Source organism: Phyllostomus discolor, chromosome 5, assembly GCF_004126475.2.
Source record: "Phyllostomus discolor isolate MPI-MPIP mPhyDis1 chromosome 5, mPhyDis1.pri.v3, whole genome shotgun sequence".
In the NCBI taxonomy this organism is placed as follows: domain Eukaryota; kingdom Metazoa; phylum Chordata; class Mammalia; order Chiroptera; family Phyllostomidae; genus Phyllostomus; species Phyllostomus discolor.
The window spans coordinates 171,699,619-171,724,140 of NC_040907.2; the positions used below are offsets into that span (position 1 = coordinate 171,699,619).

Below are 24,522 nucleotides of genomic sequence, written 5' to 3' on the forward strand. Positions count from 1 at the left end.
GTGCTCGTGGCCCACTAATGGGGGGGGGGGAATTGGGAGGGGGAGGGGGCGGGGCCAGTGCCGACGCCGGCAATGGGGCTCTTCCAGCTTCCATGGCCACATGCGGTCCCTCCGAGCTAAGCGTTAGCCCTGAGCCCTGGCAACAACGTCCGGTGCCTGAACTGCAATCTGACCACTGGGAGGGAAAACGTCTTTCTGCCGGGCGGTGACACCTCGCGTCTCTGTGCCATCGATGGCCGAGACCATTTCTGGATGCCGAGATGCTGCTATGAACGTAAGGCCCCGCTTTCATCTGTTGGACAACTTATTAACAAGGAGCCTCACGCTTTTTCTTTATTAGTGTGAAACACACACAGATGCTGGCCCGACTGGGGAATAGAAGGTTCCGCAGAAAAATCAGCGTTAAAAGCCCCTGTGGTAAGAGTCCGCATGGGTTGAGCGCCTAACGCTTTTCACACGTCTGCACACTGAGCAAGCGCTGCTCGAATACCAACGGCGCTGGCAGACTCCACGGGCTCCCACGGCCACACCGTGACCAGAGAGAGAGACCAGCTTCCGAGGGGGCCCGAGGGTCCTGGCGAGAGGCCTTTCCCGTTGCGTTTGCTGAGTGTAACCAAGCGTCCAGACAAGTGACCGTTCCCATCAGCCGGTTGCAATCAGTGCCGACCCCGAGGCGACCTCACCCCCACCCCCAGGGAACATGTGAGACCTTCTCAATGGTCATGAGTGCTGCTGGCACCTAGTGCGTGGAGAGCGGAGGCGCGGCTAAGCACCTCACGACGCACGGGGCGGCCCCCACCGGTCCCAGCAGGGGACCGTCCAGCCCAAGACGTCACCCATCGCTCGGCTGAGGACCCTGGTTGGGACCGTTCTTCAGGACGAGGCGTGTGTGGGCAGATGGCCTGTGACTCGAGGAGCACTCACGGCCTCTTTCTTGTCGTGTTATGTATCCACGCCAGCAGATGCACCGTGTGTTTTTAAGGTCGCCTCTGAGCGGGAGAAAACTTGCCGAGACGGAACGACCGCCGACGTGTGTCGATGTGAACATAGTCGTCACCGCGCTTGGCCCCAGAAACGCGGGCACTTGGGAAAACAGATTCGTGAGCATCTAATCCGGGGAGGGCTTCTGGACCAGATGGGTCTTCAGCTCGCGTTTAAAGGAAAGCCAGGGCGAGCTGGTGGGAGGAAAGAGCTTCCACGTTCCCGAGTCCCACGTACAAAACCTCGGATACAGGCCAAAGGAACCTGGGGGTGGGGAGTGGGCAGCGGGGCAGAAACAGTGGATTTTGGGAGGGGGGTGGGTTTATGTGAGGTCAAGGCTCGTGGGGTGTGACCCGTGGGCGGGAAGACTTGAGGACACTCATCCTCAGTGATGTGTCAAGTCCTGAGCGGCGCAAAGGCAGGACAGTGAGGAGCCTCCTGAGAGACACTCAGGGGATAAAAACACACCGGTGCCCTCGCCTCCCGCCCAGAGGACGCCAGGCCTCCTTGCAAACACTCTCGCGTCTTTCCCAGTTCCCGGGCCTGGTTTAGTCCCAGTTTATGGTCTGTGCCCGGGGCCCGACCAATCATTTGCAATTTTAAGCGACATATATCGGGGAGCACGCATCACGAGCACGGGCCAGCTTGAGCCACTTAAGAAAAACTGCACGTCCAGAGGGGGGACAGAAACAGCCCGGCCTCATGTAGCATTCCCGCATCTCTGGAGAAGCAACAGTCCGGCATGTTCTCCCGGGGGTTTGCGGAGGGCCGGCCAGCGCTGACACTGAGACCGAATGACCATCTGGCTTACTTCTCCCCGTCCGCCACCGCACACCCAGACCTTCACCATTCCGACGGTTCATTCCGCCTCACCACGTTCGCATCTGTGCTGAGCTCTGCGGGCTCAGCCCCGGCCCTCAGACCGCCCTTCTGCGAGACGGGGTGCAAGTTAACCCCCCCCAGCCCTCAGACCGCCCTTCTGCGGGACGGGGTGCAAGTGAACCCCCCCCAGCCCTCAGACCGCCCTTCTGCGAGACGGGCCCAGACTAGGCCCTCGCTAACTTGTCGGGATCACAGATGTGCTCCTGGGTCTGTGCTCCTTCTGCGTGTGATCACACAGACTTGGCCTGAAAACGGGAAAGTCAGCAGCTTTGGGAAAGGAATTGGTCTTTTACGACAGCTTAAGAATGATAAATGCGTTTCAGCCAAAGCAGAAATTCTTATGACGGGAAAGGACGCACGCGTGGGAAGAGCTCGCCCCCTGCGTGCGGACACGTGGGGCGAGGAGCCCGAGCCCGAGGAGCAGGCGGCGGCAGGGTCTGAGGAGTGTGACATGGTCTCTGTAAATTTAAGGTAAAAGCCCAGTTGCCTCCTGTCTAGGTCGGTCCGCACTCAGTTGTTTTTAAAAAGGAAACCACCAAGAGAGAGGACCCGCTGGGACACTAAATTATAAATCACCCCAAAAAGTAACTTGTGGAAAGAAAAGAAAAAGTTTTTTTTAAAAATAGGCTGTCCATCCCATTACCAGAGAATGCTGCTTTGCAGAACCACACACGCCTGAAGCGTGTGGATTTCTGAGTCTTCATGCGGTGGAGGACTCCCTAGGCCCCATGTTTCCTCCTTGGGCCCCGTGGCTGTGATGCCACAAGTGACCCGTGAACGAGACGAGCAAAGGGAGGGCTGGCGCGGCTCTGAAACAGGCTGTCCCTCGGGAACAAGAAGGAAGCCCTGGCCGGCAAGCTCAGCTGATTAGAGCACTGTCCCATGACACCAAGGATGCGGGTTCGATCCCCGGTCAGGGCACATACAAGAATCAACCAGTGAATGCATCGATAACTGGAACAACAAATTGATGTTTCTTTCCTTCCCTGTCTCTTTCTCCTCCCCACTCTCTCAAATCGATTATTAAAAAAAGAATAAGAGATAAGCCAAGGAAAGGACAAATTAGAAAGCTGGGTGCTGGGTGAAATTAAGGGAAGGGGAGACAGGGCCGAAGTGATAATTGTTTAAAGTGGACGGGTGCAACGCTTTCACAGACGTGACTGATGTTTCCTTTAGGATGACGTGGCGGTGCTTTCGGGCAGCAGAGATGTCCCTGGACACGGGTGGGCTGGAGGCGCACCACTGCGTGGGTACTCCCCCCTCGGTATTTCCAGTTGCTCGTGCCGGCCTGGGCGCGTCTCGTGTAACAACAGCTGCTTTTACGGCTGCTGCCGTCGTCCTGGAAAAGTACAAAGGTCTGGACAGCTTTTCTAAGCCGGACGGTCACTGTCCTTTTTATTGCCGTGGTCTCTAGTGATGAGTGGGGATGGTTAAGTGGCGGAGGAAATCCGATAAAAAAGAGTAACAGGGCCGCACACCCAGGGGTCCCGGGCCACCTCCCCAGAGGGTTGTCAAGTTACTTCCTGCAAAGAGGAAAGTCGCCGCCTGCAGCATTTGTCCCATAAGATGCTCATTCAGGGCCCGTAAGACGGTCCTGAGGTCTTGGAAATGTTCTGAGGCGAGGTATTATGCTCTGAGCCAAACCAGGGAGCTCGGTGAAAGCAGATTGTCTCCGCACGACAGGGGAGCGAGCAACCTGTTTGCGGGCTGTCGGCCCTGCACGCACGCCCCGAGACAGACGCCCCTGCACGTCGAGCCTCTGGACCCGGGGGGCTTGGGCTCCTTGAGTCACTGTAGGGTCAGGCCTCACCCTGCTTCTCCTGCGTGTGAGCCCACGCTTCCGTGGGGGGCCGGGTCACAGGGGTGGCGGTGGGGGGTGGGGAAGATCCTAGGCTGAAGGAACTTTTAAAATTTCCCACCGTGGTATATACAATATTAGCCGACAGAAGACGATGGGTAAGTTAAAGAAGCATATTGTGAATTCCACAGCCTTTCCCAATCTCGACTTCCTCCTGAGATTAAGCTGTAATGCTTTAAGACATCCATTATACATCAGGAATTAACTTGCCTCCTACGCATGGGTGCAATGCCGGCCACGTAGCCGCCTTGGGAGAGCGGGGAAAGTGCGCACGCAAATCATGTTTTGGCTTTGTGGTGCAGATGAGGGAACCCTGACAAAGGCCAAGTCTCGCACAAACAGCATCCATCAAGTAATCAATGAAGACAAAGAGAACACAGCGTAGAAAAATGAAACATTAAAAAAAAATCCTCTACATGAATCCAAAACAAAGTAGGGAAAAGGAACATAAAAACAGATGGAAACGTAGAAAAGGAAAAGCAACCACTTCAATCGAGCTAACCATATCAATAAATATGTCGCATAGTTGCGGTCTGAACACTCCAAATTAATGGCAGAGACGGTCGCGCCGTGTGAAAAAGCAAGGCTTAACTAGACGCTGTCAGCAAGAAACCCACTTTAAACATAAAATGCAGATAGGTTGAAAGTTAAAGTACGGAAAATGACAGGCTATGGAAAATAAAATACTATTTGATAAATTGGACTTCGAAGAAATTCTGCTCACCAAAAGACAATGGGGAGTTAAGAAAACAGAACATTAAGGAAAATATAAAGTTAAGCCATCCGGTTGGAGAATATATTTGCAATAGAAAGGGTTGGTACCCGGAACACATAAAGAGCAGTTATCACTCAAGAAGAAAAGTCTAAATAATCCACTTAAAAATGGGCAGTTTTTTAAACAAGTATTTACCAAAAATAAAAGATATGCGCATGGCCAACAAATGGACATAAACACGGCCACTCTCATCAGAGAGCCGTGACCTGGGAACTGAGAACTGATGACCTGGGAACTGAGACCACGAAGAGACGCCAACCCTCGGCCCCTGGAGCAGCCCGAACCTGCATGCCGGCATCGCCGGCGGGAAAGTGAAACGGTGCCTGCTTTCAGGAAAACAGCGCAACAACGTCTCAGAAAGTGAAACGTGAACTCAGCATTTGAAACAGGAATTCCACTGCTGAATGTTTTCCCAAGAGAAATAAAAATGTAAATCTGAACAACGATTTACCCGGGGATAATTACAACAGCTTTACTCTTCATCGTTTGAACCTCGAACCGATCCACACACCCGTCAGTGGGCGAAGGGAACCACGAACTGCGGAACAGCCCACAATGAGTTACCACGGTAACAGCAGCATCCGCGAGCCTCGGAAGCATCACGCCCATCGAAGGGAGTGGGGCTCGAAAGAGCGCACAGTGGGTGATTCTCTGCTGCACGTGAACTTCTACCGAGAGGAATCTGGGAGTTAGTGGGAAAAACAGATCAGAGCCAGATGAAGGCAGGGGTGGTGGGAATGTTTGATGATCATCATTTTGGTGGGGGTTTCACTGGTGTAGGCATTCATCAAAATTCACTTAACTCTATACTTAAAATAGGTACATTTTATCATTTTTTGTTTTATTTTGAAGATGGTTATATTTTAAAAATCTCCACTGTGATACTGGTTTGGCTATCTATGATTTTAGTTCTAGTCATTTTAGTGGTGCATATTTTGAATACATTCCTGAAACAGTTTTGAAGACTCCAGGGAAATGAGTCCATAGAATTACGGCAAGGCAATTGACCCCCCTTTCATCACGACATGTCCCTCATTATTTCTAATTATGATTCTTATCTTGAGTCTATTCTGTGTGATGGTATTATTGCTCGTCAGCTTTATCTGATGAGTGTTTACATGCCATATATTCTTCCATCCTTTTATTTCTATAAAAACTTCTGTTTTTATTCCTATGTTTTACAGTTGTTTCAATTGCTTTCCCCTTTGCCCCCAACCCAGCCTGCCCCCGACTTCCACTGTCAATCCCCACCCCGCATCCTGTCCATGGGTCTGACACACACACACACACGTTCCCCCACTAATTAGTCCCTTCCCCTTCTTTCAGCCCGTCCCCCCCACCTCCCCTCCTGCTGCCGGCAGTGTGCTCCGTCACTCCGTGCCTCTGGACTTCTATATGTATCGATGTTTAAAGTGCATCTCTGGTAAACCCCGTATAGGACGTTTGGTTTCCTAATTCTACCTGAAATTCTTTGCTTTTTTTTTTAAAGATTTTATTTCTTTATTTTTAGAGAGGGAAGGGAGGGAAAAAGAAAGAGAGAGAGAGAGAAACATCAATGTGCGGTTGCTGGGGGCCGTGGCCTACAACCCAGGCGTGTGCCCTGACTGGGAATTGAACCTGCGATGTTTTGGTTTGCAGCCTGTGCTCAATCCACTGAGCTACACCAGCCAGGGCTATACCTTTCTTTTTTTAAAAAAAATGAATCATGTTCATATTATTATCCCCTTTTCTCCTAATACCTTCTTATATTTTGTATTATTCTGTTAATGTATACTTTTGAGATTAAGATATCCATCCTAGACTTACTACGGTATGTCTTAAATGAGTGTCCTTACTGCTCTCGGAACAGTGTGACAAAGGCCAACAGCAGTTGGCCTTTGCTTCTGGCCTCGGGCTGCCGGCGCCGTGGACTTCACCTCTGCACGCGCTGCCAATCCTTGCACATCTGGTTACGGCTCACATTCACCAGCACACTGGCGTTCTCGTGCGCTCTGAAGGTCTCTTTTCCCCTCTGGTGCAATCTCCCTCCGACCTGGGGCACCTCCTTCCATCGCTCTCCTACTATTGTGGTGCTGGATACAAATTCTATCGCCTCTTGTTAGTCCTTGGACACCTTTACTGCTTGCTCACTTTTGAAGAACATCACCCCTGCCTGGGTTTGAGTTCTAGGCTGGCAGTTTTCCTTACTTGCTGCCCTTTCAAAGCAGCTTTCCATGTCTCCTGGCTGGTATGTTTCTGCTGAAAATCCTGCAGTGGATCGTCATTTTGTTCTTTTGAAGGTGGCATTTAACGATTTTCTCTTGGACTTTGATTTTCAGCAGCTTGATGAGGTTTTCTTTGCATTTATCCTAATCGGGGTTCGCAAGTTTCTTGAGTGAAATTCACGAGTTTCTTGGATGAAATGGCTGCTTCTCATCACTTGAAAAAACTTCTCAGCCGTAATCCCCCCAGACAACGCCTCCGCCCCAGCCTGTCACTCTTCCTCACGGGGTTCCAGCCGCACGCAACTCAGACTTCCCCTGTTTCGTATGTCCTGCTGTGTTCTTCCCGCTTTTTCACGCGTTTGGTCTTGTTCTGCTTCTCTGCCTTCAAGTTCACTGTTCCCGCCTCCTGTTTCCATTTTGCTGTTAAATTTTCCAGCGAATACTTAACTTGAGATATGGCATTATTCCACTGTCCAGTGTCCATTTGATTTATTTTGTTGATTCCACACGACAGCTGAAATTCTCCATTCTGAGCTTTTACTATTTTTCTCCATTTTGAACTTGCGTTTACTATTAATATATCCATGCTAATTATTCTTAAGTCACTCTCAGCTCATTCCAGGATCGACTCTGCTATCATTATTTGTCTTTGTCTCCGGTCAGTCCCAATTCCCTGCCTCTTCTCTCACGTGTCTTTTTCATGCGTGCCCCCGCAGAGAAGGCAGCCTGTCCTCCGTGGGCAGATCAGACCCACGTGACAAGGCCCTCACCTGTTGGGATGACGCCAGCTCCAGGCCGGGCCGCACTGTCTAGAGACGCAGCCCACCTCTGACTAGCGCCCGCGTCCTGGGGGTGACCCTCCCGGGTCCTGAGAGCCTGGAGGCTCTCTGCCCTCTCGACCCCGAGGGGGTACAGAGGAGTCCGCTTCTACCTTTCGGAGATCTTGGAGCTCACCCTTTAGCCCCCTTGCCCACGGAAATTTAAACTCTGGCATGAGGGGGAGGCCAAGTGTGTGCCTGTTGCGAACCCGTCGCTCTGGCTGGATCTTGTCTCCGCGTGACCACCAGGGCGCGGGGGAGTTCCTCCTGCCTCTCCCGCTGGCACCCAGCCTCCCGGGCCGCCAGGACTCTCACGTGCATGTGCACTACTGAAGTTGAAGTAACTCCGACGACCCAACCCTGTCTTTACTGCCCTAGCCACCCTCACGGAAGTCTTGCTTCCGCTATTCATTCACTCAGCGTTTTCCACAGAAAGCAGAAAGCACACATCGACACGGTCATTGTTTCAATGTAACTCAAGGTTTAAGGAAGAGCGGTTCAGACGACTTTTTTCTAGTCTGGATCTTCTGTTTGAGGAAATGCCCTCAAATGACCGTATTTTGCCATGTATGATGAGCATGTCTGGCCCGAATGTTTGAGGGAAAAATAAGGATGGGCATCATACATGGGTGTAATGATTACCTATCGTGAATATGATACTCCTGTGTATAATACGCAGAAGGTGTGGGTGTGCATTACACACGGCAAAATACGGGATCTCCTGGAAGTGTAGAAATCTCCCCTGCCAGGTGGCCGACGCCTGGCGTGCTGTGAGGCGGAGGACATGTGGACACCTCGCCCCAGGTGAGGAGCAGTGTGGTCCCACCGCTGGCGACCGCGAGGAACAGCTGCAGCGTGCACACACAGGCCGCCTTCCTACGGCATCTGGAGCTGAAGGTCAGTTTGAGAGCGACACATGCGTCAGCTGCCACGAAGCATCTTCCAGGATAACCGGACAGACGCATTTGCACAATCGACTGGACATCTGTCACGTTGGCCTCCCCGCCATCCTCTCATAGGGTCCGTGAACCTGGGGGCATTTTGGGGGAGTCACTACTGGCCCACTCAGTCCTTGACTGTGTCCTCTTCCCAGTGCCAAGACGGGCATATGGCCCAGGCCAGACCAGTCACGTACTCCATTCCCCTGGCCCCGCTGATCACTCCCAGTGCGGACAAACGGCCCAGATTCATCCTCAGAGACCCGAGAGGGGGCCTCCTGTGCGCACGGCTGAGGAGGGGAGAGTGGGCAGTGGGCACTGGGCGGTGGGGGGCCTGTGGGCACTGAGGGTTAACACTAAAGAGTGCCAAGGTCACGACCTTGTCTCTGTCAGGCACCGGGTAGGATGCCCATCTCACTTTCAGTGGGACGGTACGAGAAACTCGGCACCCCAACGTGGGAGGCCCCCATGCAGAGAGCACCTGCTCGGTGCAAAGGTCAAGAGCGGAACACTGCCTGTCCGGTGAGAAGGGGCCGAAACAGGAGACTGTGCCCATGACGAGGAGAATCGGATCTTACCCAGGATCCACCGTGCCGGGTGAGACAGCGGGTCCGAAGGAGGAGAAGGCGAGGTGTTTGGCCTGTAGAGGGCGCCAGTGGGCGCTGAGGTCCAGTGTGAAATCACACCCCTCCCCAGCAAGCCTCCTCTGAGCTGTGCTCCTGAAACACTAAGGCCCTACCCCCACCGGGTTGGGGCCCTCCTCACCCCCGCCCCCGCCCCACCCCCCCCCCCCCCCCCGCCCCAGGCCGGGTGTGGTTCTCTCGGAGCCGTAGGAGCACTGTTTTTTCTGCTGAGGTGCTGGCTCTTCTCCTGGGCTGGAAACTCCAGGGGGCAGGGATTACACGTTTTTTATGTGTCTTCACATCGGAGACTCTGGCGCGGGGCAGACAGCCCGCTGGAGCGAGCAGATTTAGGAAAAGGGAAAAAAAGGACATCTAGCTACGCTTGGAATTCCAATTCGATCAAGTTATCGGTCTGAAAGTGCAGTTTCTCTGTGTTGCCGAGTGACTACAGAAGCGTAACTCGGGCAGGGCAGGGGTGGGTGGCGGGGTGAGCTGGGGGAGGACGTCACTCTCCTTCTGGGTGCCTTCTCCCAACCTGATCGTTTTTACAAAAGCGGCGCGAGGCTGAAGGTCGTCCACGGGCGGTGAGGGTAAGACCGCGAGAGGAAGCTACGAGAAGGGTTAGGGGAACCCCACAGCAGGAACGCCGGCCGGCTGGGGGCCACAGGATGCGTGGGGAGGCTGCGCGGGGGCCTTTTGGGCATGCCTCCTCCCCCCTCTGCAGTAGCTGGGTCCTGCCCTCTCGCCACCCCCTTCCCCAAATCCCAGCCCCTCACGCTGGAAGCTGGCTGGGCCTCTGTGTCGATGTGGCTGCAGCTCGGTCGTGTCTGTCCTCCACACAGACACATGAGGAGGGGCGCTGTGTGCGGCTGGGTGGTCCTGACCGCACGGGGAGGGCATTCGGAGGCCGTGGGGTCAGCGGAGCCTGGGTGGTCAGGGAAGGCTTCAGGGAGGAGGCGGGCCTGCGGTGGGGCCTTCCAGGAGGAGGAAAGCATAAACAGGCAGAAACCTCTTCTGAAGCTCTAACCCTGAATTCTTTGTCATTAAACCCAAAGCCCCAGCCAGCCGTGAGACCGAGGCTGTGGCTGGCTCCCTTAAACACCCCGTGTTTGCTGTCTTAGCCTTCCCCCGGCTTCCACAACGAGCGACACTCTCTCGTCTTTTCGGCAGACGCCGGTCCCGTCAGCCGCGTTGGGAGCAGCGCGACCTCTGTCCCCCAGCACGGGGAACCACGTCCTGCCACGGCAGCCTCCTGCCACGGGGCGGAGGGGGTTCCGAACGGTGAGGATCGTCTGAGAGGCTGTTGAACGTGAAGCCAGCTCAAAATAGTCAACTTAGAAAATTCAAAGTATACTAACTGGGAATGAAGTCTCTTGCCCTGGAAACAGAAAACACCGTAGGATCTTACAAAGAACAGCCAGGGGCCCCAGGAGATCACATACGGGGGGTGGGGGTGGGGCGCAGAGAACAGAAAGGCCTGGTTAGCACCGGCTGCTTCAGGGTGACGGCCCCGCCCGCCCACTCAGCCAGATGTCACTGGTTTTATCACGCCCGCTTCTGTGACGGCCTCTGGGGACCAGCAGTGAGCAAAAGAGGTAGATCTCCGTCCATTTGGGACAGCCAGCCCAGTGGCGGGGGTGGGGTGGGGGGGACGTGAAACCCGGATGCAAGCAGATGAAAAGGTGAGGCACACTGCAAAAGGCTCGATGGGCAATTATAGCAACAGCAGAGTGGGCGCTGCGTCAGCGACGTGGCCGGCGAGGCCCCTTACGACAGTGGTGTCCATCCAGCAGGGGTGGAAGGGCTCACCCGGCCTGTGCGGGGGCGGGGGGGGGTGGTGGCGGCGGGGTGCTCAGGAGCTGAGATCGGGAGCAGGCATTCACAGGAGGCCCCCTAGGGCTCTTCCTCAGAGGAGAAGCCTGGGGTGGAATGACATCACCGACTTTGTCCCAAGCAGCTTCAAATAGCGGGGCTGGGGCCCTGGCCGGTGTGGCTCAGTGGACTGAGCACTGACCTGCAAACCAAAGGGTCATTGGTTCGATTCCCAGTCAGGGCACATGCCTGGGTTGTGGGCCAGGTCCCTAGTAGGGAGCACATAAGAGGCAACCACATATTGATGTTTCTCTCCTTTTCTTTCTCCCTCCTTTCCTCTCTCTCTAAAAATAAATAAAATATTTTTTTAAAAAATTAGAGGAGTTAGGGTACATGCTGCCCAGCCTCGGAGCTGCTGAAGGGGCTGAGGGTGCAGAGGGAATCAAGCCAGGAGACAGGAGTGTGAACAGAAGTCCCAAGGATGTGGGAAAAGGAGGCGTTTTTATTTCTGGACAGGAGACCGGACGTCCCAGGGGAGGCGAAGCAGAAACCAGGTGGGGGCGGGGCAGGATGTGGCGGGAGAGAGCTGGGACGCAGAGGAGCGGAGCGGGGTGGGTTCGGGCAAGTCTGGTGCATGCGGAACATCGTCCTGGCGGGGCCTCCCGGAACCCGTGCGGCTGCGCACTGTGGACAAACTCTGGGGGTGCCACCCACTCACAGGTGGGGTACACCTGAGTCAAGAGCTCTGACGTGTGTATTTTTAGGGACAGAGGTTTGCCTAAGAGCTCACTGTTTGTAGTGACATTTTCAATCATTGGAGAATGCAAGGAAAATGATTGTTAAACTGTTTATGAAAATCATTTTTTATTTTTTGTGGCATCCATCAAACCTAAATTACAAAAAGCACTGGGCAAAGACAAAAGTCGAGATAAAAGTAAATGAGATGGAATGACTGAAAGACCGGGGACTCTCAACGTAGACACTGAGATGAACTTGAGCGTCTCTGGGGATCTGCTATGCGCCCAGCCCTGTGACGGAGCTGAGGGCACGAGACGCGGGGCACACAGTACCTGCCTTTACAGACACCCCCGCTGCCCTGGGAAACCAACGGGCAGGCCGGCTGCTCTGTGCGGAGAACACGCGCCTCCATGGAGGGACCGACTGCGTCCCCGGATGACCTGACCCCCGACGGAGGCGCTGACCGAGGACTTGGGTCAGGTCCATAATGGCGGTTCTGACCGGGGGCCTGGCAGCCAGCCGGGCCTTGGCCAGGGGTGTGAATGCAAGGAGCTTAGGAAGAACCACCGTCTTAGTCTGTTCGGGCTGCGTCAACATAACACCATAGACGGGGCGGCTTAAACAACAGTTCTGGGGGCTGGGGAGACCCAGACTGGTGCCAGCATGGTCAGGATCTGGGGGCGGGGGGGGGCTCGTCCTGCCTTGTGTCTCGCCGCCTTATTGCTGTGTCCGCAGCTGGAGGAGCGAAGGCTCTGCTTATAAGGGCACTAACCCCGTGGTGCGGGCCCCTGCCGCGACCTTATCACGGCCTGATGACCCCCCAAAGGCCCCATCTCCAAACAGCATCACGCTGCTGGTTAGGGCTTGCGCACGTAGATTTGGAGGGACACAGACGTCTGGTCCGGAACACCGCCCGGAAGGGCAACTTCAGCGATGAACCCAGACACGCAGAGGCGCGTCGGGGACCGTGGGGGAGGGCCTCCGGGCATGGGGGGGAAGAGTGTGCAGGGAAAGCGTGTGGAGCGCAGAGGCAGGAACGGGCCCCTGGGGACAGGAGTAGCTGTGGCAGGTGGCGCACAGCGTGAGGAAGACAGAGGGGGGCTCTGGCCACGGATCGGTGCCGCCACAGCCCCTCACTGAAGGGCTGAAAGAGATGGAAAGTTGCGATGGCCTTCCAGCAGTTCTGAGACACACGGCCAGCTCTGTGCTGAAGACAGACCCGTCCGAGGACCATGAGGACGGATTAGCGGCCGGAGAGGGAGGGGCCCAGTGAGATGCTATGAACAGGACGTGCCCTTCAAAACCCGAGTTTCCAAACACCTTTCACGGCAGGGGAGTACAAATCACAACAACAACAACAAATCCCTCCCGCCAAGTGCCAGACTCTCAAACACCGTCTTATCAAACTTAGCAACAACCCTCTGAAACAAGTGCTTGGGGGGGGGGTTCCTGTTTTTACTGGAGAAGCAGGGGCTCGGAGAGGTCACCCAACTTGCTAAAGCCACAGAGCGAGACGGTGGCAGCACTGGGTGTGGCCCCTGAGGCCCTGCCCCTCCTGGCCAGGCCACCTTGTCGACAGCCAGCTGGGATGGTCTCAGGGCTGGGGACAGGTGTGTTGGTGAGGAGGGTCCCACGCAGAGCCACTCTGCACCCTGGAAACAGCCCCTGGGCCAAGTGGAATCTGCTAGGGTGACGCCCCTGGGAGTGGCCTCTTGGGGACTGTGGGCTCTCGCCGCCCCCACCCCAGTCCCACTGCAAGGCCACCACTGCGCATATAGTGAGAGCTCAGGGATGGGGGGATGAGAGACGTAGGATACCTTGTTTTAAACGGTCAGACTCAGATGCCACTGCACACCGGTGAGGACGGCCATCATAGCCAGACAACAAACAGCAAGTGCTGGCGAGGATGCAGAGAAAAGGGGGCCCTAGTGTGCCGTTGGTGGGAATGCAGACCGGTGCAGCCGCTGTGGGAAACGGTATGGAACTTCCTCAGAAAACCGAAAATGGAACTGCCTTCTGACCCTGCAATTCCACTGCTGGGATTGTTCCCTAAGAACCCTGAAACACCAATCCAAAAGAACCTATGCACCCCGATATTCATAGCAGCACAATTTACAACAACCAAGTGCTGGAAACAGCCCAAGTGCCCATCAGTAAATGAGTGGATTAAAAAACTACGGTACATCGACACGATGGAACACTACGCAGCAGAGAGAAGGAAGGAGCTCCTACCCTTTGCATGAATGAACTCCGCCCTCTCAGCTCGGCACTCCAGGCCCCGCCGAATCGGAAACCTGTTCCCCTCGAGCCCCCCTCCTGACGGTGATCTCATCTGCGATAGGCGCTTCGGGGCCCCGGGAGGGGACGGAGACAGGAAAGCCTGACGGCTAGTTTTCCACACGCAGGGCGCGGGCAGTGCTGCGCGCGGTTTGCGGGTCCGCGTCTCTGCTGGGACCCTTCCTCGGGGAGGGGGGTTTCCCCAGGCCACCTTGGTCTGAAAAGCACCTAGGATTTGTCACCTAATGTCTTTTCCCGAGGGACCCAGAAATACAAGCAAGGACATTGGAAGGCCAGCTGCTGCAAATAAAGAGTCGAATGGACCTGCCAGCGCGGCCGTAGGCACTTGGGCTTGAAAGGAGCTGCCCCGAGGAGGTCCACGGGGCCAGGAGGCCCACGCTGCGCGCGCTGCACTGCTTGCAATCCGAAAAGATGGGCGGCTGTAAGCGGGGAGGTTTCCGTGAAAAATGTACATGTTTTGTCTTTGAGGCTATTTACTTAAGTAAAGACGTCCAGTCCCACAGCTTCTGGACATTCATTTTATAGGAACAGATCTTTAAAGCTTCTCCAACTCATTTCCCCACCTGCCAGCTCGGCTGGCCAGCCCTTTCCTCGCAATGCCTGTCGGTGCCAAAAGAACGTCTCTAGGTCCCTTCTCTCGGAACGAACAAAAATGCACTCGATGTTTTGGGTCTAGGTTTCCCAGCCGACGGCTCCTCCTCGCCCCGTCTAGGCCATGAAGGGGGGTGGCAAGAAAAGCAGGCTCCTGCTTTCGCCCTCGGAACTCAGGGCACACGCAGCCTGCGTTGTGCCCGTTCCAGGCATTTCCCGTGGCAGCTGCGTTCCCAGAAAGGCTTCTAGACTGAACCAGACGAGCCTCGATACCTGCCAATGAAACAGCAGGCTGGAAGTGGCCGGCTCTGGGACTCCACCAAGACTGTTCCGGGGGAGACGAGCCCTAAAATGCTCCCTGCTCCCCTCCTTCGGGCCAGGAGGCCAGGACTCTCCAGAACCGGAATTCTGAACTCCTCCAAAACGGCCCAGACGTGAAAACTGCGAGACAGCAAATGTCTGCTCCCCGTGCCCCAAATGAGCAGAGAGACAGGCGCAGCGGCCAGCTGGGGCCGCCCAACGGCCCCAGGGGATCGCGTGCATTCCCACGTACTCCACTTAAGACACTCAAACCAGCAATAACCTTTGGCAACGCAAACACATTCCTATTAGCTGAATAGGCACAACCGAAGATTATATGCCCCAGTGGTCTCGTTTTGAACTATAAAAGAAGGGTCTAGATTTCAAAGGAGCTAGGATAGAATTCTCTACCCCTGGTGGGCTCTTAACTCTTCTTATGTTTGTTCTGCAGGAGGAGCTGACATTTCCTGGAGTTCTGTGCGAGCGCACTTCAAAGTGGTCCTGAAATGAAACGGCCCGTTCGTGCGCATTTTTTAAAAGGGCAGAATCTCTCCAGCACCTAGCACAGGGCCTGGGACATAATGGGTTTCCAATGACTGTTTGCTGTCTGAGTGAATACACAGAAAGAACTCCCCGGGAAAGCAGGTCGCTTTGTAAGGTATGTACACGTGTCCCGCCGCTGTGCTGTCTACCCGAGACCACGGATGTTGACCGCCATGGAAATTTTTTTTTAATAAATTCAAAAAGCAAAGAAAAACAGGGTAATCTCGAATCAGTAAGCTTTTCCCTTCAAAAGTGACACCTTGAAACTCTCGGCTGGAAATCCACGGAGTGGTACCTTGTCCCCAGGCAGGGCCACCCCCCTTGGAAGCCAAGCAGGTTGTGAACCACCCAACTCCGGGGACTGGACGGATCCCCTGCCCGGGTCTCTGCAGGGCTCAGCCTGCATGGCTCGACGTGGCCCCCTGAGGAGACACTCGGCAAGCATCTCCTGGACGAAAACACTGAGCCACTGTTAAAGGTGTAAAACACCGTTTTCATGTAGTGTAATGTGCTCCCCCGGTGACACGTGGATGCATTTGAAGAGGCGTGCAGCATCTTCATTTAAATAGTTCCTGTTCTACCCTGGCTGGTGTGGCTCAGTGGATTGAGCATGGGCTTGCTAACCCAAGGGTCACTGGTTCGATTCCCAGTCAGGGCACATGCCTGGGTTGTGGGCCAGGTCCCCAGTGGGGGGGGAGGTGTGAGAGGCAACCACACATTGATGTTTGTCTCCCTCTCTTTCTCCCTCCCTTCCCCTTTCTCTAAAAATAAATACATAAATAATTTGTGTTCCTTTAATGTGTTTGAAGAAAAAAATCACGGTGCACCTCAAGCTTGCCAAGCTATTAAGTGTGGCTGCTTCTATAATGAGGCTCCCATACTGCATTTGGGTCACGGGTGACCGAGGTTGAGAACCAGGTAAAATATGCCCCCTACCTATATAAACACAGCCCTGATAATCCCTCACTGCTGGGGGATCGTGTGCCCATAACGTTTCTGAACTTGGGCTGCCCCGTCCGCGTGACTTCAGAGACGTGCCACGTAAGGCCGAGAAACCGAGCCCAGTGAATGGCTCCCGAGGGCACGGGGACTCTTAATGTGGAATGGGGACTCTGGATGGACACAATCCATAACCCCGGTCTCATTAGCCCTGTGCTCTTGCTGGCTCTCTTCTGGGTTTACGACCGTGTCTTTAAATTATACGCTCGGAAAATTAGCAGGTTCGAGCAGAAAGAAGACCCGTACACCTTCGCTGGGTAAAGCCTGCATATGAAAATGATTATGCCAGCAGAATAAAATCTTTTAGAAAAAGGTCGAATTCATTTTCAGTAGCTAGCAGAAAGGCAGCCGGGAGGCAGGGCTCGCCTTAGGGGAAATGAGAAGCCACAGTTAGGTCAAGTGCCGGAGAGTTGGGTATTAATTTTTTACGCTAACATTTTGGGGAAGAGAACATAATGATGGGGTTGGACCTCAAGAAATGATTTAGTTTACTGAAAATAGCCATTCTTCTTTTTGACCTATATAGGCACGGCCATAAAAAGCCAATTCCTGCTCTACTTTCTCCGAGGCACCGTTTGGAATGGAATAGACCGCGTGGAAAGGCGTGGTGCGCCTCAGTGACGACCCAGCACGGAAGGTTCGCTTCTTGGAAGTCGAGCGGGTGCGCACGCTCAGCCGGCTATGGACACCGGGAAGCTGCAACGCCGCGGGAGCCGAGGGCCCACGCGAGCCCAGGTCTTGGCGTCTCACACCCGTGTCCAGGGAACCCAGGCTCCGTGGAGAAATGGCTGGTTTTAGGACTGGGGCAGGGAATATACAAGATGAAACTGGTACCTCTTGTATAATTAAAAAAAAACCCCATCTAATTCCAGGTTGATGCTAGAGGTTTGGGGGGTGGGGCTGGAGGTGTTGCAGAAACTGGAGGGAGACCGGGTGCGAGAAAGACCTTTCTTTTTAGTCGTACCAGGGCCTCGCTGAGAGGTCACGGGAAGTACACGAGCTAGCGGAGGCCCCGTGGGAGCGCGGTCCCAGCTGTCCCCAGCTGAGCCGTCTGCTCCCAGAGGGGTATCGCCAAAATGAGCCCCGTTCCTTGGCTTGCTTTCCCCTCTGGGCGCTGGCCAGGAAGGAGTGAGCAGGGGAGGGCCCGGCAGGGAGCTGGCCTGGAGCAGTCACATGTTTGAAGAAGGCTGGCGCTCCCTCCGGGGACAAGTTGGCAGCCGCGGCCACCTCCACACCAGTGGGCGGTGCGGCCTGGGCACAGCCGGGACTCAGGGCCGGTCAGCGAACATTCCCCATCGCCCTGCGAGGCGCCGAGACTGCTCTAAGGGACGAGGGCGTAGAGCTGAGGCCACTGCCCTCAGGGAGGCCCTGCGGGTGGGAGAAGCAGGAATATAAACCGACAGAGACCGCCCAGGAGGTCCGTGCCCCAGAGATGGGTCCCGGGTCTCATGGACGGAGGCGCTGACGCCGCACGGAAGTCAGAAGCTGGACCGAAGGCAGTGTCTCAGTTACTCCATCGGACACCTTACAGTTCCCTGCTTTCGCCCAAGTTCAACACGGCCATCGCTTCTCTCTGGAACTGGTTCTTGGGTTGGACACAGTTGAACTGGCTTATTTGGGGGCTCTGCTATTGAATGACACCCAGCAAAGACCGAGGATTGCAATCGGGGACAAAGACAGCAGGTACCCCTCCCCCTGCATGCCCGCCCTGGCCGCATGCTCCGTGGGGACATTAGAGGATCTTAACCACGTGCCTTCAGTGTCTGTTTCTGCCGTGTCCACAGGCTCAATTTGGGGTTGGTGTGCCTGCGCGTCGCAGAGATGCTCCCAAGGTCAAAGGCACGGGCTGGGGAGGTCAGAACGGGCGTCTCAGGGGCAGGGGCTCTGGGAACGCGCAGGACTCGGCACGCAGCACTCACGCAGCACCGTGGCGAACAGTGTGGCACGTTCTGGGCCACAGGCTGCCAGCCGCAAGCTAGGTGGCTGGGAGGTCGGCGTGGGGTCTCCCTCCGGAGCCGGGACGGCCCAGCCTGCCAAGCGTCTGTCTTGGGCGCCACCTCAGGAACCTGGCTTTGATGACAGGTGTCAGGAGACGCTCCGGGAGGATGGGCCCTCCCACCTCTGACTTCAGGGCTGGTGGGGGATGACAAGTTTATCTCCTGGGCACCATGGACCAGAGAACATGGGCGGAGGGCTGTGTCCCCTCTGGGGCACAGAGTGTCTACAGTAACTGGGAATTTCTTTTGTTGGGGGGGGGTGCCTGAAATCCCTGAGAAGTCAATGACCCACCTCAGGGGTCGAGGCAGGGTGAGTGATGTGGGTTGTAAGTCACATGGCCGGCTTAGCATGTGAAGAGTGTCTGACGGCTCCGGGTGGACAGGAGGCCGCAGGGCCGAGCGACAGGGCCCGTGGGGGCCCTCCGTCAGAAGTGGGCCCAGGAAGAAGCTCGGGGGAAACCAGCAGGTAAAGGACAAAGCCAAAGGGAGGACTGAAAACATGAATTAAAAACACATGAGGGGAGACGAGGGCGCAGGGGCTCGGGAGCCAAAGGAGGTGAGACTTCCAAGGGAGAGTGAGTCAGTGTCAAGCTACATAAGAGAAGAGTGAAAGGCAGGCACTGGCTGGGGCAGCGGCGGGGTCGGGGGCGCACCTACGACCTTGCCCAGAGCAGCTGTGATGAAGTGTGGGGAGTGGAAGCTGCTACTGGGGGGTGCGGGGGAATGTGCCCCCCCCCCCCCGAGAAGGCTGACGGGACGGGGGTGGGGTGGGGTGGGACAAGGGGGCCGGGATGGTTATCTGGGGACAGGCAGGGCCCGTGTTCCCCGCTGTGAGCCAACAAAGCCCGTGCAAATGCATGGAGCAGAGTCCACCGCTGCTGTTTGATAGTTGATATTCGAGCCCCGGGGACAGGCTTCGGTTTCGTGTTCTAATCCATCTGCCTTTCCTATTTTCCATTTCATGTACTCTTTCCATGAGTTCATTCCCGTGCGCGAGAGCTGGAAACGGGACGCTTCCTGCAGCATTCCCGGGCTGAGCTCGGGGGAGGCCGCCTCTCGACCCACCCCACCGCGACAGGGTCCAGGGTCCCGGGTCCCGGGGGGACTTTTCTCAGGGCGTGACCTGGAGCTCGGTCTCTAGACACACTTCAAACTTTCCATATCCCCTTACACGTATGTAGTCGCTTGCAGTTGCCAAGTTATTTTATAGCCATTGTTTCGACTCATTCTTACAATGACCCCCGGGGGTGGGGGGCGGGTGGTGAAGGCAGATAATCTGACCCCTGGGTCACAGCTGCAAACAGACAAGGCGCACGAGGTCACCTCCTTCCCCATCCGGTGGCTCTTCCAACGTAGTTGCCAGTCAGTGCCCACGAAGGCGGTTTACGTCTCCATTTGCAAAGGTCATAATGTCCTATCACGTATTACAGTCCGAGGTGAGGGGGAAGGGAGAAGAAGGGAGGAAGGGGGAGGGGGAAGAGGCAGAGGATGGGAGCCCAGGTGCCCAGCACCCCAGTGGCGGATGAAGCCTGACTGTCCACCGGTGTCGAGGTTATACACGCAGCGTGCTCCCCGGGCGCCTGATAGAAAGGAAGATGCCTGGACCTTCCCCCAAACCAATGAGATCACACGCTTCTAGCCCGTGCGCTGGACACCACTATTTATACACGTTTCCGGCCGATTCTCACGTGCAGCCAGGCTGAGACCCACTGTACACAGTAGGCTGACGATGCCGTGAAAACCACACTAATAAGGGGGTCCTTCCTCTTGGGGGTGTTTATGAGGTTAGCAGGTACAAAATGCTTCTAATCCATCGGTCAGTTCGATGGCCTTCCCCTTCAACCTGACCACGGCTCACCACCCCCCCCCCCTTGCCTCCCTGCTGGTTACACCAGCCCCCACCGCTGGGTCTCCTCGTTCCCCCCCCACCCACACACACACTGGAGTCTCTGCACAGCCACTCGAGTCCTGTGCAAACGCACTGCCACTCCCGGGCTGAGAGCCCTGCAGTGCCCTCTCACCCCAGCCAAGCCTCTTCTGGGCCCCACAGACCTCTGCACACTCCTCTTCCTCCCCCTCTGTTCCAGCCTATGCTTGCTGTTCCCTCTGCCTGGATGCTCTTTGCCAGATCTCAGCACGGCTGGCTCACCAGTCACTTCCTCTGGGTCACAGCCCGATGTGACCTCCACAAGGAGACCTCTCCGGACCACCCTGTCCACAGCCTCCCCCTCACACACTTCCCGTGTGTCTCCACGCTTCCCTCGGGCAGTCGGGGGGAGGCTCCGGCAGGGCAGAGAGGGGGCTGCAGCCCCTAGAACAGGGCCGTGTGCACCGTAGGCCTGGCCTCGGTGTTTGTGAATGAACGAGGAGTTCCCGGGGACCGACCGGCTACTGCCCTCCAGGCCCCATCGCTCTGGAAAGCACAGTGAGGGTCACGGGTGGCCCCGAACTCGGGCCAGTGGGAGGCCGGCAGGTCCAGGGCTGGTTTGGGGGGTGGGGTACAGATCTGAACAGTGAATCCTGGGGAGGCGAGTGAGTCAGGGCCTCCAGGAACAGGCTTGTCCCACCAAGCCTAGTCTTCCCGCATGCTGTGACTCGAAGTCCACCTCCGAAGGTCTCCGGGGACCCGGTGAGTTAGGGCTTCGTTGGAGGAACAGCAGAGGGGACCGGCGCTCCCGACTGGAAGCCATCTGCTCGAACTCCCAGGGGCAGCGGGCTGGGCTTCGGATGGCCGCCCGGACACAAGCCATGTTTACGTTTAAGAGCGAGGAGTTTCTGTCTGCAGCATGAGGAGTGCCTCTCGCCGCTATGAAGGCCGAGTGTGGCAGCTCTCGAAAGAACAATGACAGGAATTGGGTGGGCATGTCACAAGATCAGAATGTTTGCCCATCCGAGATCGAGGGCTACAGGGAGGGGGTCCTCTCCTCGGGACACACGTCTGTTTTCCATAGGCTACCGTGTCTCCGGTGAGGTCACGTGGGACCCGCTGAGCTGGCCCGCCGCTTGGCCGCTGCTGTATGACGCCACCCCAGGACCGTATCCCTGCAGACAGACCGGGCTCCCCCTGCCCTCCCCCCCGCCCGTGCCTGGCTCTCTCAAGCCTGTTGACAAAGTCTGATGGCTCTAAGGGAAAGGTCTGCCCCGGCCACTCAGCAAATATCTCTCCCCTACGGGCACCTTTAATAACTTGTCGTTTCTTTCCTAGCACAATGGGAAGTTATTTTATTTACGCTTCCCTCATTAGAATGTCATTTGCATAGGGCAGAGAGCTGGTCTGCCTCCGTCACTGACTGTCCGCCCGGCACCTGGCGGATAATAGGTGCTCAGTTAAAGACGGCAGAAAAGAAAGCACCAGGGGAGCGAGGAATAAAAGAGGAGCACAGGCAAGCGAGACTGCAAACCTGAACGCCTCTATTCTAAGGTATGGGAGGCGCAGCCGTGCTGTGAAAACCTTCCTTGCTGTGTATTTTCTGCGCCTGAGGATACGTTCTCTTCATGCAGTTGAAAATGAAAACGGCCCCTGCTACGCTCGCTAACAAAGAAGGACTCACAGAGACACCATTAGCCAGACTCTCCATTCCCACAGCAGGTACACGCACCCGTCCCACGGGGGATTATGGCAAATGTGTGCACACACTTTAACAGATATTCACAGGCGGACCTTCCCATCCACTCAGGGTCACAGGGGTCAACCACTGCATACGGGCACGCATTGGAATTATAGCGCCATAATGCTGCTCCTGTGAGCCATACGTTGAAATGAGCCGTTATGACAAAGGGCCGTTCCCCAAATCACCTAGCTCCCTATTCCCTTAAATAGTGCAGCAGGCCCATGCCTCCGGCCACAGGTTCTAATCCTGGAGGTGGAATCCCAGAGGAGTCGGGACAGCTACCAGGGGGTGGACTTGGCAGATAACACTCATCACGATGTTTAATTTCATCATTAATATCGCAATTACTTCATATTATGCCTTTACACTGTAGAAGACTCAAGTCACACGAGTCAAAATAAAGTGTGAAACTGCATCAAAATTCATCACAAGTTTTTTTCAAAATGCTTCTAACAATAGCCTATCAGTAAAACCAAAACATCGATGGTCTAGCCGTGAATACAGAAAATCACCCAGCACTCAGGAAAGAACAACTCAAAAGTGTGTCTCTGCCGATGTGACCCCTGGTGCGCGCTGGGAAAATGACTTGGAACCGATGCAGGTACTGCCAGCCGCTCACTGAAACGGACACAAAGCTGGTTTGTAGTTCATCTTCGCAAGAACAAAGACTTCACCTCAGGAGGATAAAGTGAGCATTAAAATAGAGACACAACTTGAACAAGAGAACATGAGTGCAGCGAGTGTGATCGTACAACTTCGGCCGTCGAACAGTCAGAAAAAAAAAAGCAAAACCAGGACACCAACCTTGGCGGCGGCACTCTGCACCGGGTCCCACACATCTCCGTTCAAAAGAGAGGCGCTGACGACGTCATAGGCTCCTCCCTGGTCCCCCGCTGGGGCCTGGGGCGCGGCAGGTGCTAGGCTGCTCCCCAAGACCGCCCCTGCATGGGAGAGAAAACAGCACTGTTCTTCACCCTGGCCAGGAAGAGTTTGGCACTGGAAGCTCGGGATGTAAAGACTGGGCCGGAACACCAGGAGCTGGGTAAGCCTGGGGAGACACCACCCCCTTGTAAATCGTCTTGAGTGGGGAAACCGATGACGTCCCGGTCACTCTAACTGTAAACTCTGTAACTTAAAGCAAACGAAAGCTAGAGCTTTTCCTTCAAGACGGACGGCCTGTGCCCGGTGGTTATCACAGTCAAACTAGGGGGTGCCGCTCTTCAACAAGCAGCATGAGCGCACACACAGTGACTTCCCAAGGGAGGAGTGGGTGCTTTGCGTGAGGTCAGCTCTCGGTGGAAAGGGTCCCGGGTCTGGCCACAGGAAGAGACTTACCCCATTTCCTGAAGTCCCCAGGAATCAGTTCAACACAATGCCAACCCCACCCCCGGCCTCCCGGCGGCTAATTTTATATGCTTCGGTGAGAGATTCCATAGACAAAATTAATTTGCCAGTTCAGACTGACTAGACTGGTGTATGAAAAAAAAATTAAGTAATTCAATAAACGATTATACGATCTTGTTTCTTGGGGTCTGTCTGTCCAACCCGTTAATACACCGACACAGGTTCAACTCAGCCCAATTTCCATCAACAATCCTAATGGAAAGTATAACATTTTTCTCTTCTGGAGAGTGTATCACTTTCTCAACAAACGCAGTAATTTCTCTGGGCTGGCTCGCCGATGAGGTCACGCTCCTGCTATGCGCCGTGACCACAGGGCATCCCTCAAGGTGAAGGGCAGGAGCGGAACCTGCCTGCTATTCCCATTCCTTCAAGCAGGATGCCGGCGTTTCGGGCCCGAGTCATAACAGCCCAGTTTTAGGTTACTCAGGAGTTCGTATTTATTGGGCACAAGTGGTATTGAAATTTTAATCCTAGACATTTTACAGCCCCCCGAATACTTGTAAATCCACACCGTTTTATCATTCTCGATGTGGAAGTCTGCGGTTGCAGTCGGGTTGCAGAGGGATCGCTCCCCGGGCCGTCCGTGTCTGACACCGCCGCTCTGGAAAATCCTCCAGCTGGTCTCGCAGCGCTTAAAGCTCCAGGTGTTGCGGACCAAGGGGACCGGGAGTACGGGCAGTGGCAGGGGGCCCCTCGGCACGTGGGGGAGGGACTGTGAGCGCAGGTGGGGGAGGGGCGGGGGACACGTGGGGTTCAGGGCCGGGGCGTGCTGAGTCTTCAGGGCTGAACCCGCACGCCTGCCCCTGGGCAGGAGGGGGCCCCAGCTGCGCATGTGCAAGGGCTGGCTCCAGCCGGTGACCTCTGCGCACGTGGGGGCGGGCTGGCGCAAGGAGAAAAGAATGGTACTAAGCTCCGGAGACACCGGCAGTCCTTCTAGCAGCGGGGGGCGGCGCGGACGTCTGTAACCACTGAGCCCCGCCCAGTGGCGTGACCTCTTGTGCGCTTCCGCGTGTTCCGGGTAGGGCAGCGCGGCTGCGGCCGGGGCTTTGGGGGAAGCCGCGCCCCGGTGTCGGGACGGCTGCACCACGTGCCCTTTGCACGCCCTCCACCCGGCAGTGCGCCCGTCTGTGTCCGTCCGTCCGTTCCCTCG

At 55.7% G+C, this 24,522-nt stretch overlaps 1 protein-coding gene across 1 annotated transcript in view; it reads right to left on the bottom strand.

Annotated features, from left to right (window-relative positions):
* ADAM12 (ADAM metallopeptidase domain 12) overlaps positions 1-23,774 on the bottom strand; it is a 230,999-nt gene extending 207,225 nt beyond the window's left edge. The window contains exons 1-2 of the mRNA XM_036027533.1: positions 23,723-23,774; positions 22,773-22,909 (exon numbers count right to left, since the gene is read on the bottom strand). Coding sequence (XP_035883426.1) covers positions 22,773-22,909; positions 23,723-23,774 — 189 coding nt within the window. The remainder of the gene's footprint in view (positions 1-22,772; positions 22,910-23,722) is intronic.
* Positions 23,775-24,522: the final 748 nt, after the last annotated feature.